Source organism: Pogona vitticeps, chromosome 1 (genome assembly GCF_051106095.1).
Source record: "Pogona vitticeps strain Pit_001003342236 chromosome 1, PviZW2.1, whole genome shotgun sequence".
NCBI lineage: Eukaryota > Metazoa > Chordata > Lepidosauria > Squamata > Agamidae > Pogona > Pogona vitticeps.
In genome coordinates this window covers 247234592-247249902 of record NC_135783.1, presented here as the reverse complement: position 1 = coordinate 247249902, position 15311 = coordinate 247234592, and the positions used below count along the sequence as shown (strand labels likewise).

The following is a 15311-nucleotide window of genomic DNA, read 5'->3' as shown; positions in this document are numbered from 1 at the left end:
GCTGTAGCATCTGAACCTTCTACTGTGACTTGTTTTCCCACCTGGAAACAGGAGCCTACAGGAATTGACAAAAGAGGAAAGAGAAAAATGAACTCGAAACAAAGTTGAAATGGGAATGTCAAAGAGCAATTTGTTTTGGTCTCCAGTCCTGCAATTCATGGCTTAAGCCAGTGGTTCCCAACCTTGGGTAACCCAGATGTGTTCCTGGACTGCAATTCCCAGAAGCCTTCACCACCAGCTGTGCTGCCTGGGGTTTCTAGGAGTTGCAGTCTAAGAACACTTGAATTGTCCAAGGTTGGGAACCACTGGCTAAAACAACTAACTCTGATAAACACATACCATGGCTTATGGTGACACCAATCAGATAAGAACATGAAACAGCATCTGAAGATGAGTGCAACAAAGGAATTCTAAAAGTTTATAATATTAGCATGGCACAATGCCAAATAAAGATGTTTCACTCACCAGCCCAGGGCCAGAGAGGGATATCCTGTCCTCAAGCTGAAATGAAGTCAAAACCATTACTATAGCATTCAGAACTGGAAACAACCTGAAGGCATATCTAAGATCATCCAATGAATCCATGTTGTAAACGATTTAATTCCCAGCCTAGAATTCACACTCCCAGTTGTAGCTACACTACCCAACACCAGAACCCAAGTACTATTTTGAATTTTGCCATTTTCACATTAATTGTCAGTTAGCAAGCCACTACATCAGTGCCACTAAAATAAATGCAAATCTGAACCACTAAAGATCCTGGTATAAGGCAACTCAACTGCTTCTTGGTAACATTTAAAATCAGTAAGGTAATCTGAACATAAACAAAATGACTGGAGGAGGTTAAGCAATACAGTACATGCTAATTCAGAAACAATCGTAAACAGCCTTAGAAAGGAGGGGCAGGTGCCCTTCCAACTATATTCTGCCTTTTGAATAAAATAACTTAATGAAGAAGATGTGCTGGAAGCTGGCCTCTGGCAAGATTCACTGAACTGTGAGATACAGAAAAAAACACACATGCACCTGCAGTTTGGAATTAGGGAGAGTCTGCAGCATGAATAGCCCAAGTTCAAAACCCTGGGCTAACTGCTACTGAGGCCAAAGTTTGGAGAACAGGCTCATAATCGATTCAGCTTCCCCCCTCCCGCTACTGACATGACCAAGTATAAACAGGAATTCATAAAGAGCTGCTGCTGAGGCCTTCATTAGGCCACACAGCAGCATTGTGGGGTGTGATGATATTGGCTGAAATCCTGTTGCTTAGTCTAGTAAGCTACAACTAGAGTAGGCCCATTTGAATCAATGGACCTCATTAAGGAGTTGACCAAAGTTGGGTGCACGCACGGGCGCACATCTCTGCCTCCCTGCATGCAGCTGTCTTCTTCCTCTGCGCAGCAATCACATTAGGTTCCGGTTGCAGCAGAACCCAGTGCGTGGGCGCGTGTGGAATCACACGAGAGAGAGAGGCGGAGCCCTGCCAAGCGGGGCTGAAAATTAGAGGGTGCATTGGAGTTGGCTTACCAAATCTCCACTGGTTCAAAATGTCTACTCCTAAGTAATTTACTACACCAAGCAATTTCAGCCAGTGTATTCAGGGTGTGTCACAGACAGTATGCCAGTCTGGAGAACCTTCCATCCTATTCTCCAGTGGAAATGGGTCTAATAACTGCCTGTGAGTGGGCACCCACCAAATGAGGTGGGGCTGGGAAGCTGGGGCACCTGTGGAACAGCTGTGCGGCTGGAGGGCCAAACTGGCACAAACCGACGAACCACGGTTCATGCCCACCTCTAGTCACTGAAAGTCAGAAGTGACTTGACGTCACATAACAACATGGAGATAGTGATCGGTGGTAGGCTCACATTTTCAAATTAACCCTTTCTGGATGCCTGAACAGAGCTTCTCGTACAGCATTAATCTGAATGTACAACCTTTACCCTAAAAAGGGAAATCATTCTCCCCATGAAGCTTTACACCCAATGCTGCCAATACCAAGTCTCTACATATGTATAGGGTACTCACAAGGACTCTCCTGAAACCATTGCGAACACGGATGTAGAGCTCTTCTCTATCCCGGATGAAAAGAAGCTGGCCTTCAGGTATTTCATGACCTCTGCCCATCATACTCTGATATGTTGGAAAGATCCGCAGCTGTTGGGAAACAAATGATTTGATAGCTAAAACAGCCCCAAAAGTACACCTTCGCTGCCATTCATCACCTTTGAAATGCTTCAATCTGTTAAATTTTCACTAACATAGTATGCACGTGACTACATTTGCAAGGTTTGCATTCAATGAAACTGGAACTTTAACAAAGAGGCATCAGGCTTCTCAAACCACTAATACGACTTTTAATCAGTACCTGAACACAGTCACTTTATCTGGCTAACAGAACAAAGCGTACTTACCTGGCACACTCTCTATATAACCAGCATATTAATAGCTCTTGGTTTAATCCTTCTGCTTATACAGAACAATATAGTTGCATCACATATGTTGGTCAACGCCAGAAACCAAACCAACCCGTTGTCATCACTGCTTATGCTGTTACTGTGTTTAATACAGCTACACTGGTGTAAGTGTAATAACAGAAACTGCAGCAGCTAACTCCTAGTAGCTGAGATACAAGTGACAGCTCTTTAACTATTGGGAATTTCCCAATGCAATTCATGTGCTTATGCTGCTGTAAATAATCCATAGGATTCTAGCCAGTAATTTTCAAAGACTCATTACAATGTTCTCAGTATACTAGGAACTCATCAGAGTAGTGTAGAATGTTACTCCTTTAATGCAAGTGTTGGTTGCGAATGTTTGCTGGTGCTGTTTTTGCAGTCACCTTGGCAGTGACAATCTCTACCCAATTAGTTAATGGTTCAGTTAAGAATACTCATGTGAAATCGGGGCCATTCACAAGAATTTAGCTTGCCCACCTCCACCCTCCTGCCGAAGTTGCTCTCACACGTAAACTATTTGCTTGGTATATGTTTCTGGCCCATTTTCTCACCCCAGAAGAAGAAGAGGCATCACTAATTCCTGGAGGTCCTGGTGGTCCTGGTGGCCCAGGTGGTCCAGGAACGCTTATTGCTGGAAAAGAAAAAGAAAAAAGAAAACTGGAACTTAACTATGCAAGTCTCCACAACCTACTTTCTGAACCACCTGAATTCCAGCACAAGGCTACTTGAAACAAATAGGCAAATAGGAGGAGAGACACCTACTCACATTGCCTATGAGGTCCTGGGAAAGAAGGAGGGCCAGGAGGGCCTGGAGGACCAGGAGGGCCTGGGTTCCCGGCACGTCCCTCGTATCCTGCACCTGGAGGTCCTTGCGGACCTGGAGGTCCAGGTGGACCCCTAATACTGTCACCTTTGGGTCCCTGAGAAAGCAAATAGCACACACATCATTAAAACTATGGGAGTGTAAGAAAAGAAAGGCTGTGTATCTTAATTCTACACCCAAATGCAAAATCACCCACTCATTAAAAGCAATTAGTTTGAGCAATCAGTGTAATTCAACTTACATGTATAGTTCAAACCCCCCCCCCGCCTTTCCATTTTCTTTACCTCAAAACATCAGTATTTCTTCCCAGGGTGATGTGGCAGACGGACACCCTCTTGACCACTCTCAGTAACCAGTTTGAGCCTCCTCATCAAGAAACATCACTGGCCTGAGCCAATTCATACAAGCCAAAACAATGTTAGCCACTTAGCTAACATTCTCCTCAAGGAACCACCTGTGATTGCAGGTGTTGCCCACATTTCTGCCCGACTCTCCTCTCAGGTGCCTTCTTCTTTTTGCTCCTGCCACTGATGCTTTAGTCAAAGCAATTATAATGGTCTGCAGTCTCATGGAAGGAGGAGAAACATCTGGGGGACAAGTCTTACCCAAATAACAGTACCGGTCCTTACACCTATGGTCATTACAAATGTAACCATCACACATTTTGATCAACTGCCTGATGTAAAAGGAGATTTGCCACCTGAGGCAGCTACTTCCCTTTGCCTAAGGGCAGGGCCAAGCCTGCCTGGACAAAAGACAAAGCACGGCTGCCAAATTCAATTATCTGGATGGGATGAACAAAAGCTAAAACAGAAAAAGCATTTAGAGTATGTGAGACAAGAAGGATCCAGACCTGCATCACAATGTAAGACACTCCAGACCATACCATTGAGAAACTAACATGGAAGGGACTGTTATTCTCTCCAAATATTGCCTAGAGGTGTTTCAAATATACTGAAAAGCTGCCACTAAACAGCTCCAGAGCATTATGAGTTCACATAAATGCATTCAACTTCTTGCTTCAGAGTAAGGGCATTTAAGAACCCTTGATCTTTGGGGACTTAACGCGTTTCCCTCTGAGCCCACCCCACCCCTCAAAGTTCTCAACTTCCTCCACTTTGGAAAATATCCAGGGATGCAGAGGTATATACCACTTTGCAAAGAGGGCCATCACCATTTTTACAAGGCATTACGGCATCTCTCACCGGAATTCCAGGGTATCCTGGGGGACCTGGAGGTCCAGCAATGCTTGGTCCAAACAATCCTCCGCCGCCTGGCTCACCTTTTTCACCTTTCGTCCCAGGGTCACCTCTCTCTCCTTTTTCTCCCTATAGAAAGTGATGGCACAAGCAGATTCATAACCAAATGCCTCACCTCAAATATTAGGGTCATCTAGTTGTAGAGATAAAGCTTACCTTTAAACTGCTAAGGGTATTTTTTTAACAGTTTTAACTAATTGTTCTAATGAGTTAAAATACTATGTAACAGTTCTAATACTATGTAACAGACTGTTACTATGATTCTTCCTAAACAAACAATACTTACCCCAATGGGAAAGTTAAATCTCTCAAGATTGTAAGGGCCTTTGTGAAGAAGAAAGAAAAGAGAGAAGAGTTAGATGCTCTTAATGACAAAGATCCTTGGTACAATCTCTTTCTCAAACTACAAGGTCTTCAAGGCAGAAACTACACAGACATTTAATCACCAGATGACTATTTTGGAAAACACTCTCCTGTTTACATGCATTTTTGTGAATTCTTAAAAGAGGGTTCCCCGTCCCAGCACCTTCCAGATGTGTCACTTACAGCTCCCCCAAAAAGCATTCTAACCTTGATACATTGGGATTGAAGAAAATTATGGTCCAAACTTGGAGACTGCCTGATTGGGGAAAATGTTCTAAAAATGATTTAAATAAAGACAGGGTTGTCATATGTCAACTGATATGGAAAGGAATGGTAATGAACATTAAAGAAAGGCAGGCTTGCAATTCTTTGAAGTGGTTTTGGTAGCAATGATAATGGAGAATAAATGATTAGGAGGCCAATACAGCTGGAGAAAACAAAAAAACAAAATAAAACAAAAATACCTTAGAGAATCCCTCTTGCCAGAAAATTACAGAAGGCAAGTTCAAAGAATCATTCTATGGGTCTTCAACAGTTCAAATATAAAACCTGAACAGTGTGCTTTCTAGAAAGCAACCTGCACTTCTGCAGTTAATCTTAAAACTACAAAGCTGGAATGGACCCTATGAATCATCAAATCCAATCCTGTCAAGGAGGCACAATGGGGAATTGAACTTCCAACTTCTGGCTCTGCAGTCAGATACCTAAAACCACTGAGCTATCCAATAGATGTATGCCTTGCACACAAACCAGGTATGTGTAAAATATCCAAGTATGTTTTTCCCTAAACATTCCAACAAAGTTGTGATGTTTTCAACTTCAAAAGGTATTGAGTGAATCAATCAGTTCTAAGTTAACATTCAAAAAGCCAGCACATAGTTTTCAGATTTGGCTTCCTGTACTGTAAAAGGGAAGGATGACAATTCAATGTTTTGATGCCTGCTTTTAGGCATATACCCCCTTTAAAAGAAAGGAAAGGAAGGAAGGAAGGAAGGAAGGAAGGAAGGAAGGAAGGAAAACTTCAGCTAGCAGAATGGTCCAACAATTCTAGGAGTTGCTGCCTCCAGATCCATACCTGCAAACAGCTTCTTTTTACTCACCTGCAGGAAGCAAAGGTCTCTGAGGCTGTCTAGCATTCTAGGTCTCATTTCCTGCTGCAATGCCTCCTGGTTGTGGTAGTTCTTGGGGGACACTCTTTATGTAAGCTAAAGGGCAAAAACACTATTGCACCCAAGAAGCATTGCAGCAAGAAATGAGGGCTAAAATACCATACAGCCTCTGAGGCCTCGGCATTCTGCAAGTGAGTGAAATGAAGGTGTCTACAGATGTAGGACTATGGGCTATAACTGGTAGAACTCTGCCTGGGGAATATTTGGACAGTTCTGGTAGTTGAAGTTGGGGGGGAAATGGTAAATCCCTACCTGCTTTGCTTTTAAGTTTGATCTCCAGTATGTCTGACTAAAGAAACTCAGGATGAAATAGTGGGAAGGTACCTCTGACATACCAGCTCCCCACCCCCCATTTTTAACCAGGTTTATTATCACCCTATGGTTCTTTGATTATTTGTTGAGCAGCAACATTTTTCTTTCAAATTCTGTGGTTGTTAAAATACAGCTGAAAAAAGGGGAAGAGATTTGGCTTATACATAAACCAGATAAAGTGCACAGGGGACTTATTTCACGCCTACAAGAAGTCTGTGGAAAAACTTTTTTAAGTGCTGACAAACAACTGGCCATCCCATAGAAGTCCTGCATTTTAAGGAAAATTACCTGGAGGCCCTGGGGGACCCACATCACCCTTTTCTCCCTTCTGACCTGGAGCACCTTGGTAGCCTAGGGAAAAAACACTGGTATGAGGCTTGACAATACCAAAGAAGTTGCAAGAAAGAAGAGCACACCAGTACAGCAAGATGGCCACCACATTACATTCAGCACATAGGGAGAAGGGGGGTCATTCAAGTTACCATTTGAGTATATTACCTTTGGGTTTTAACAGACTTTGAGCCAAGAATAATACAATGGTTCTGTACAGAGACTGGCAGACTGGTGCTAAATAAACATATTATTAGAAGTCTTTGGAAGGGGAATTTTATTGTAGCTCTACCATATCTGTCACACACACAAAAATATCTGGGTCCCTCTAGATATTTTGAGTCCTGCCTATGTACAACTCATATCAGCTCTAGCCTTCCTGGCCAAGGGATAATGATAGTAGCCCAAAATAGCTGGAGAGACTGGATTTGAGAGGGATGCTTTGATGGCTTTTCTCTATCAACCAAAGTGTAACTCATAGACAAGCTCCCATGTTCAGGCGTCTCCCGATGGAATGTTTGTAGGTCCTTCCTTCCCTGCTTTTCTATCTGGACTAGCTGTTTGTGACCTCCAGAAGTTTTCTTGATACCAACTTGCTGGCCTTCCACTTCACCAATATGCCTCCCTCACCTCCAGGAATGGCACATCCTGTTCTGTACTCTGCAGTTAGATTTGCCTCAGGGATTTTACACACACACACACAGACACCTTTTCTATTCTGTCCCAATCTGTGGGTTTACAACTCTCTTACCAGGTAGCCCTGGGGGTCCAGGGGGGCCCACGTCACCAAAGGCCTGAAAGTTGAAATAGAAAAATTTCCATTATAAGTTAGGTTGCCCCATTGTACAACACATCCCTGGTCCTAAACACCAGATAACCCCCTGCTTCCCCACTAGGCTGTACTCACATTATTGTCATAAACAGGGACAATGTTGCCTGGAGGGCCTGGTGGGCCAGGAGGTCCCGGAGGGCCCTGGAGGGCAAAAGACAAACATAAACATCCAACAGCAGCTTTGAAGGCTAGGTAGAGAGAAGGCACCAGGCCACTAGCCAAAGTCCTTTCAACAATTAACAGTGCTAGAATTAGCATGCATTTGCATATGAAATAAAACCGCTCACACAGGAGTACAAAACCCCCTCACAGGGCCAAGGCAAAGGCACTTTATTCATGGCCACAGCAAAGAATAACAAAGAGGAAAGAAACAGACAGTGGAATATACTGCCCCCTGTTCCCCTTCCTTGTTCTATGCTGAACAATTTTTTCCAGGCGGCAGCAGTGTTAACCTGTTGTAGCAAAACCAACAAAAGGTCCTGTGACACCTTTAAAACTAACAGGTTTTATTTAGCAAATGTTTTCACTGGCTGCAGCCCTCTTCTTTAGAGCACAGTGCAGCCTCAGTAGACAGACATCTATCTACACAGCAGTGGGTAGCACACTACCACAGGATCATCTGTCCTCTTCACATAGATATAGCGGATCACCCAGAAAGACAAACATGTTGGTACTGGCTAAAAGCAAGCCCGAACTAACTCTCTCTCTCTAGAATAAAAAAAGAACTAAATGAGGCTATCATACTTTGGACGCACCATGAAAAGCCAAAATGCTTGGGTGGGGTTGCCTTTAAAATTATTTGTGTCTGGCTTCCTCCGATACTTGCTAGTGCACTAAGGCAAAACTGATGGAAGTGTTACACGAGAGCAGAGACATTACTGTTGTTTAGATGCACACTGGGTGGCTTGGGCGCCCTCCCCCGTTCCTTATGATGCCAAAGATAAAAAATCCTCATTCTAAGAGCAGACAGGGTAGACAGAGTACAACCATTAGCAGTGCTGCATGCCCATCTTCAGCACAAAATAAAATGTCCAGACAGACACGCCTATTCCCTCACTTACCGGTAGGCCCATCCTTCCACTTGAGTTGGCTGGGTCACCTTTTTCTCCCTTCAGTCCATTCATGCCAGGTCGACCCTAGACAGAATTAGCAAAACATAATTGAACCATGTAACTGCACAGTACAAATTATATACCTAGAGTTTAAAGGACACTGTAGACACCCATTTCACTGCTCACAGAAAGTAGAATGAAAATGTTGAGAGAGAGGAAAAACTTCCCCATTTACCTCCTATATTTTGTTCCCATGTCTAAAGTCCTTGTGAATGGGCTTTCGACATGGGAACCATATTGTGAGTCTGTCTTCAATGGCTGACCACATTGACGAGGCCAGGACTGTTAAGATCAGGCTGGACTTTAAGAGTGTACACAGAACAATACCCCCTTGTAGCTATCACAGAACCCTGAAGGAAATTCAGAGGTGCTTTCTGTCCGTTCTTGAACCTGTCACACACTTGAACATGAGAGTCACTCACCAAACAATGGGGTAATTAAAAAAACCCTGTCATTCCATGGCAGATACAGGATATAGAATGTGTGGATAAAATAGTGGGAACTGATTGTCTGGGCTACTATGGCAGGTTGTTTAATCAATATAGCCACTGCAGAAAGGACTGCAGGTATAAACACAGTGTAGCTAGGACTGATGTGGGCAGGACTTCACACTGGGATGGCACAACTGTGCTTGCTCAAAACCAGCATTCCATTGTTTTTGGGAGGACGGAACCTACAAAGATTCCCAGTCCTGACCTACCAGCAGATCTGCAGAGCCACCTGCACACAGAATCCCCTGCAGGGTGTTGGGGGCCTGCTGACCTTCCATTGAATTTTGCTCTTAATGGTTCTGATCTCAAGTAAATTAATGCAAAACCTGTTCTGGAAGTTTGGGTTTTTGCACCCTCCTCCTTAATGCTTATCTATTAAAGAGCTAGCAGAGTTTATAAAATAATTTTAATATGTATCATTTAATATATATCATTTAAAAAAACAAAACAGAGTTTTAAAATATAAATTCTTACTGGTCTTCCAGGGAAACCAATTTCTCCTTTCTGTCCAGGCCGTCCAAGAGGCCCCTAAAAGGGAAAGAAAGAACAACAGTACGTTGGATTGAAAAGACAGTGAGAGAGCATAAAGTACAAGGTGATATACTACAGGATTCATAGTGCCAAATAAGAATAGAGAAGCAGAAGACCCTAATTTCGTGAACTTGGATAGTGGGTGCTGAAAAGAAGGGCACTGAAATAGAGCAACAGAGAAAACCTCCAGGCTTTATCAACACAACCTCTACCGCTGTGAATGAAAGCTTTCAGGGACAATTCTGGCTGTGCAAACAAAGCTCATGTGAAGATCATGCAAGGTTACCTATCACAGAATATATATTTAGCTGAAAAAGAAGAACTGAGATGAGGGGACAGGAATGTCCCCTCCGAGCCCTTATCTGTTTATAGTCTCTTGATGGGTGGGAGGACTGACCAGCAGGACGTCTGAATGGGAGACTTCCTATTGGAAGCTGAAGGCCCACTGAAACATTTTGCTACATGTTCCAGTTGACCAATCTATCAATCAGCTTTCCTAAGCACCTCCACCAGCATGAATGGGAGCGCCGCTAAAAGCACGTCTGTCCTTTTCAAAATCAGTCTCCACCACAATGGAGCCAATGGCTGAAATCCAGTCATAAGTCGCAATCCGAGTAGACCCACTGAATCAGTGGGGATTTAGTGAGTCAACTCCTCCATATGTTCCATTGATTTAATGGGCCTACTCTGGTTGCAACATACTACTGGATTTTGACCAACGATTCATTCCCACTGTAAAAAAAAATATTTTTTAAAAATCAAACAGTTAAAATTTTGAAACAATAACTAATATTTTCCTGAGTGGTTAGATCTGTGTAAATTCCTTGCATAAAAATAAAGATACCATTTAAAACTTACTGCTGGTCCCACAGGTCCTCTTGCACCTGATTCACCCTGCAGGCAGATGTAAAAGGTAGTTATGTGAATATTATTAGTACAGCAGCCCTTGGTGCCCTCCAGAGGAATGACGCCAGTGTTTGTTACCCCTCCCCAGCATGGCTCTTATGGGATACAGAACATCCATATTATTTTGCCTGGATGAACAAAGGTGGCTCAGATCTTTTTTAACCCTAAAATCAATTTATTTAAAATATAATAACATCATTTCTCCAAGCAGCTTGGGATCCCTTTCCCATCAGCAGCTGTTGGTGAGCTTTAGCAGAAATGAGATGGCCCTCAGGTGGAGTGGCCGAGGCATAAAGAGATTCACGTACATGCAAGAAACAGCATGAACACAGGAGCATCTCAGTTCAGTGTAATGCTTATGGCAAGGTCACAGCCTTCAGTACCAGCAGCTCTGGTCAGCAGGGGTCATAAGCCTTCAATGTGCTTACATGGCGCTGAGACAGCTGCTGCCTCGGCTACCACCTCTTGGCTAGGAAGGGCACCCTTCTGTCTGTCCATTCAGTCACTCCATGTCGGTGGCATATGATTCCTGCCAGAAGAAACTAGCTCATCAATGACTGCTGTTCGTTGCCCTGTTCGTGGACACAACAACAGCTGCAACAAAGCATTCATGTTGTTTTTCTTTTGTTGAAAATGACCGGAATGGTGGGAGTGCAGTGAACTCTTGCAACATTTGGAGGATTCCCCTAGTAAGTGGTTATTGCTACATGGAAGGCACATATCCAATAACTAAGTGGCAATCAGTCTCAGAACACCCAAGGAGAAAACGATACTTCACTGCAGAAGCACAGCTGGATCAGAACCTCTTTTAAAGACCCTCATTGTCTTTAAAAGAGGTTTTGTATTTAGCTTACACTATGCAGGAAAAGAAAATCCTCCAGCTTCTTATTACAAAAGAGGAGAACCAGATACCAGAATGAATTTTTTTTTGGAATCAGAGCAAAAGCAGCTTACTCTTACCTTTTGTCCTTTGGCATCTGCTGCTATGATTGTTCCATCAGGACCAATTATAACTCCTGGCTCTCCCTTCTCACCCTGTTCAGGAGACGAAAAACAAATTCCTTATCAAAATGGAAATTTCACACTCATTTAACTAATCTTTCAGAGCAGTAATGTCCCATTTTTATAAACACCTATCTAGCACAAACTATACTGGTGATGCTGTGACAAACTGAGCTGGATTCCTTTATGGAGCTACTTGTAATTCTGCCTCATATTGTTGCACAGGACATGTTAAATCCTGTCTGATCCTAAAAGCATTCAAGGAAATAAGCAACTAGTTGTGTGCCATCTCTAACTCACCTTTACTTTTTATATCCAATATGTACACTGGTTATTAGCAGCACAACCCAAACATGAAATTCTTTAGCTAAAGCTACTCTTGATTGAAAACTCAATCAAATATTCTGAAGGTTTTTGATGGGGTGGATTTAACTGCAAAGGCTAAGAAGCAGTTCAGAGAATTATGCTACTTATTCCAACCACTTCTATATGCATGTTCGTACATACAGATGACATTGGTGACTCTAGCATGCCACATCTATTGGCCAACATGATTAAGACAGAAACAGCTGCTTTTGATCACTAACTAGGAACACACATTGTACCTGTATGTGCAGACGTATATTCAAAGGCAGCAGGATGATTCACGTAAGCCATATAATATAATATCTGAAAACTATAGTCCTATTTTATAACCTTTTCTATTAACTTCAACAAAGGATACAACATGGGACTATCTGCACACAAGGCTCATTCTGTGCAGAAATTGTACCCATTGCTTATCAAAAGAAAAAGTCATTTTGATAAAATGGGAAGAGAACTTGAAACAAGTTAGGAGCAGCTTGTTGTGTCAATTAATACAACAGCTAAAAGGATTACAGACAACATGTTTTATTGTCTTACCTTTGGTCCAGGAGAGCCTTGAATACCTGGGGATCCTGTCTCACCTTTTGGTCCTGTTGGGCCCTGTGGATGAAGCCATGGAGGAATACACCTGATGATACGAAGGCTCCACCTCACCCCCAAGCCTTTTCAGTTCAGTAAGGATCCAATCTCTTTTTTCAGAATTTTTGCTATAGAGATAAGGAACCTTTGTACCTTCTAGATGTTCTGGACTACAACTCTCACAAACAGTCCCTGGCTACCATGATGGTTGGGGCTGATGGGAACTATATAAAATCAAAGTGGGTATAAGACTGCTTACTAACAGGGAAGGTCTTCCTTTCCTTTGATGTCATTAATTTGATCTAACGATTTGCAAAGCAAATTCAAACTCCACATTAGACCAATACATTTCTTAGGCAACTAAAAGGTGAAGATAGGTGCCTTCCCCTTTCCTGTTTTCAGTAATTCTGGTAACAGTATTCCCCTAATATGGATTTTGGATTTTATCAGTCTACACATCTGCCTTTGTCTGTGTAAGCATTTCACCCACCTTGAATTAGTCATCTTTCTACATTCAGGGATTCACACGTGGGGGAAGCTGGTGAAACTTTGCTTTGAAATGAATCAGGTGTATTTATTTTTAAAATACTCAGTGGAATTTTAAAAAGAATTTGGTTCTCTTAATCTATATAACAACCAGTCTACATCACGGGTGGCTTGTGACTCAGGTAGGAAGCTGTGGCCACCCCCCTATTTAAGGTATATGGGAGGAAGCTGCCTGTGGTCTGTATGTGCTTTCTCTCTGGTGTAAATGTATGGATGGGTTTTTAAAATCTTTGTTATTGTTATCCTTCTTGTTATTATTGTGATTTTTATTGTCATCACAGTTATTATTCTGCTGTTTACAAGTTACACTGAATTATATATCGATATAACTTTTAAACAGCAGGAACAAGCAAGGCTTTTTAGAAAGATCTTGTGGGATGGCAAAACGGCCAGAGAAAAAACACTGGACAAATCTGTCTGCTCTGAAAAAGTCTTGAAGGTTTTGGCTCTGAGAATGCAAAGGATGCAAGAGAAGCAGAAGAGGTCAAGCCATCCTGCACACCTGGTCTCTGGCGTTCCCTTCTTGTATTAATCAGGAAAAGAGAAGGAGAATAGCTTTGCACTCTCCAAACAACACACGTTCCACTTGCTGTTTGTTTCATTCCCTGACCAACTTGCCCCCGCCCTCCAAACAGCAGCAAGAAAACAAATAAAAACAAGATGCAACAGCTTAAAAGGCTCCTTGAAGCCCTTAGAAGAGAAGCACATTCAACTGTCATGGTGCCAAGACTTAAACTGGCTATGATATATATCATTATTACATAGATACATATATAAACCCTTGGGATAGTAAGGTATTTGTGGGGGGAGGGATCCGGTAAGTTTTATGGACTTATTAGCAATGCTAACTGAAATATCTGATGCAACGGTAACTTAAATATCTTTTTGACACAAAAGAGGTATACACAAGGAAAATACATGCAAAAATTTCCTTCCTGGCACAAGGCAGATATGTGCTAATAGAAAAAGGAAGCTAACAGAAAATTTATTCTCTTAACTTTACCCACTGTTATGCTCCAGTAAGCTGCAAAAAAAGATGCAGCAGTGAAATCTCACAATATAAGCATTGTGAAGTCATTATGACTGGCAATGATGAAGAAAACAACTACTTACCGGGAAACCAGCATGCCCCGGTTTGCCCTGCAAAAAGAAAACTTAAGTGTAAGATCTTATTTACGGGAAATGTCCTCCAAAAACAACATGCACATCAAATTCATTGCCAAGACTCTGGATTATTGAGGTTTGTTCAAAGAGTGCACACTATTTTGTTTCAAGTGGAAAAGATAAAAATTCAGGTGAGGGCCATATGTACCCACAAGTGGCAAGCCATTTCTTCTTTGTGCCAGTCACTAAGGAATATGAGCAGCTGGACTTTATGACAGACCCCTGGGGTTACAGGGCAGTAGATGGGTCTTTAGTCTGATCTAGTAGAGCTCTGCTGTCTTGCCAGAAATACTAACAGCTTTTCAAAAGATGCAGCGTTTAAACAATAAAATGTTTAGAACTGGAAGAATAAAATCTCTCATTCATGCCTTTTGGAGGGACTAGGCTGTTGTTAATCTCCAGCTCTCAGTGCACATGACCCTTCTTCATGCAGGCTGGGGCTGATGGGAGCTGGAATACAACAATATTTGGAAGGCCAAACATCTTCCACCCTTGATGCATCTATTATATGCTTCCACGTAACCATGTACCAGGGCAAAACACACATCACTCTTAGATAGCTTCACCCAACCAGTGGTTCTTTGTAGTTGTGGGTTTTTCGGGCTCTTTGGCCGTGTTCTGAAGGTTCACTAGATTCACTGAAGTGGTTCTTTCTTTGAAGCTTATGCCCAGCCTGTTAAAATTAAGAGTTACTCTTTGGATAATCAAGACTTGAGCTCCTTCTTCCTGAACATGCATATCTGTAGGTTGCCATATACCCAACTTTGACATTGAAAATAGGTTTCAAGCCCAGCCCTAACAGATTGGGTCAAATTAAGCACTAGGAAAAAAAACTGGGAGGCTCATGTAACCATTCCTACCTTTGATCTATCATGGCTTCTTGACCTATTGGTATGCAATGACTAATAGTTTCAACAGTCTGGCTGACTTTTGCAGGGTTCAATAGAGGAGTTTCTATTGCAAGATTCATTAGTTTTGTTACAACCACTTCTATGCAATCATGTCTATGCTCTGTATTTATTTATATTAATAGGTATCTGTTTCAAGACGTCAGGAGGAAGTGAACACTAGA

The 15311-nt window shown here is 42.3% G+C and overlaps 1 protein-coding gene across 4 annotated transcripts in view; it reads right to left on the bottom strand.

The window, feature by feature from the left end:
- COL18A1 (collagen type XVIII alpha 1 chain) overlaps positions 1–15311 on the bottom strand; it is a 202385-nt gene that overhangs the window by 12030 nt on the left and 175044 nt on the right. For all 4 annotated transcript variants that reach the window (XM_072985478.2, XM_078383561.1, XM_072985477.2 and 1 more), the window contains 15 exons: positions 14189–14215; positions 12488–12550; positions 11543–11617; positions 10535–10570; positions 9620–9673; positions 8604–8678; positions 7618–7683; positions 7462–7504; positions 6669–6731; positions 4823–4860; positions 4483–4605; positions 3221–3374; positions 3006–3085; positions 2024–2152; positions 466–501 (listed from right to left, as the gene is read on the bottom strand). In XM_072985478.2, the coding sequence (XP_072841579.2) occupies positions 466–501; positions 2024–2152; positions 3006–3085; positions 3221–3374; positions 4483–4605; positions 4823–4860; positions 6669–6731; positions 7462–7504; positions 7618–7683; positions 8604–8678; positions 9620–9673; positions 10535–10570; positions 11543–11617; positions 12488–12550; positions 14189–14215 (1062 nt within the window). The remainder of the gene's footprint in view (positions 1–465; positions 502–2023; positions 2153–3005; positions 3086–3220; positions 3375–4482; positions 4606–4822; positions 4861–6668; positions 6732–7461; positions 7505–7617; positions 7684–8603; positions 8679–9619; positions 9674–10534; positions 10571–11542; positions 11618–12487; positions 12551–14188; positions 14216–15311) is intronic.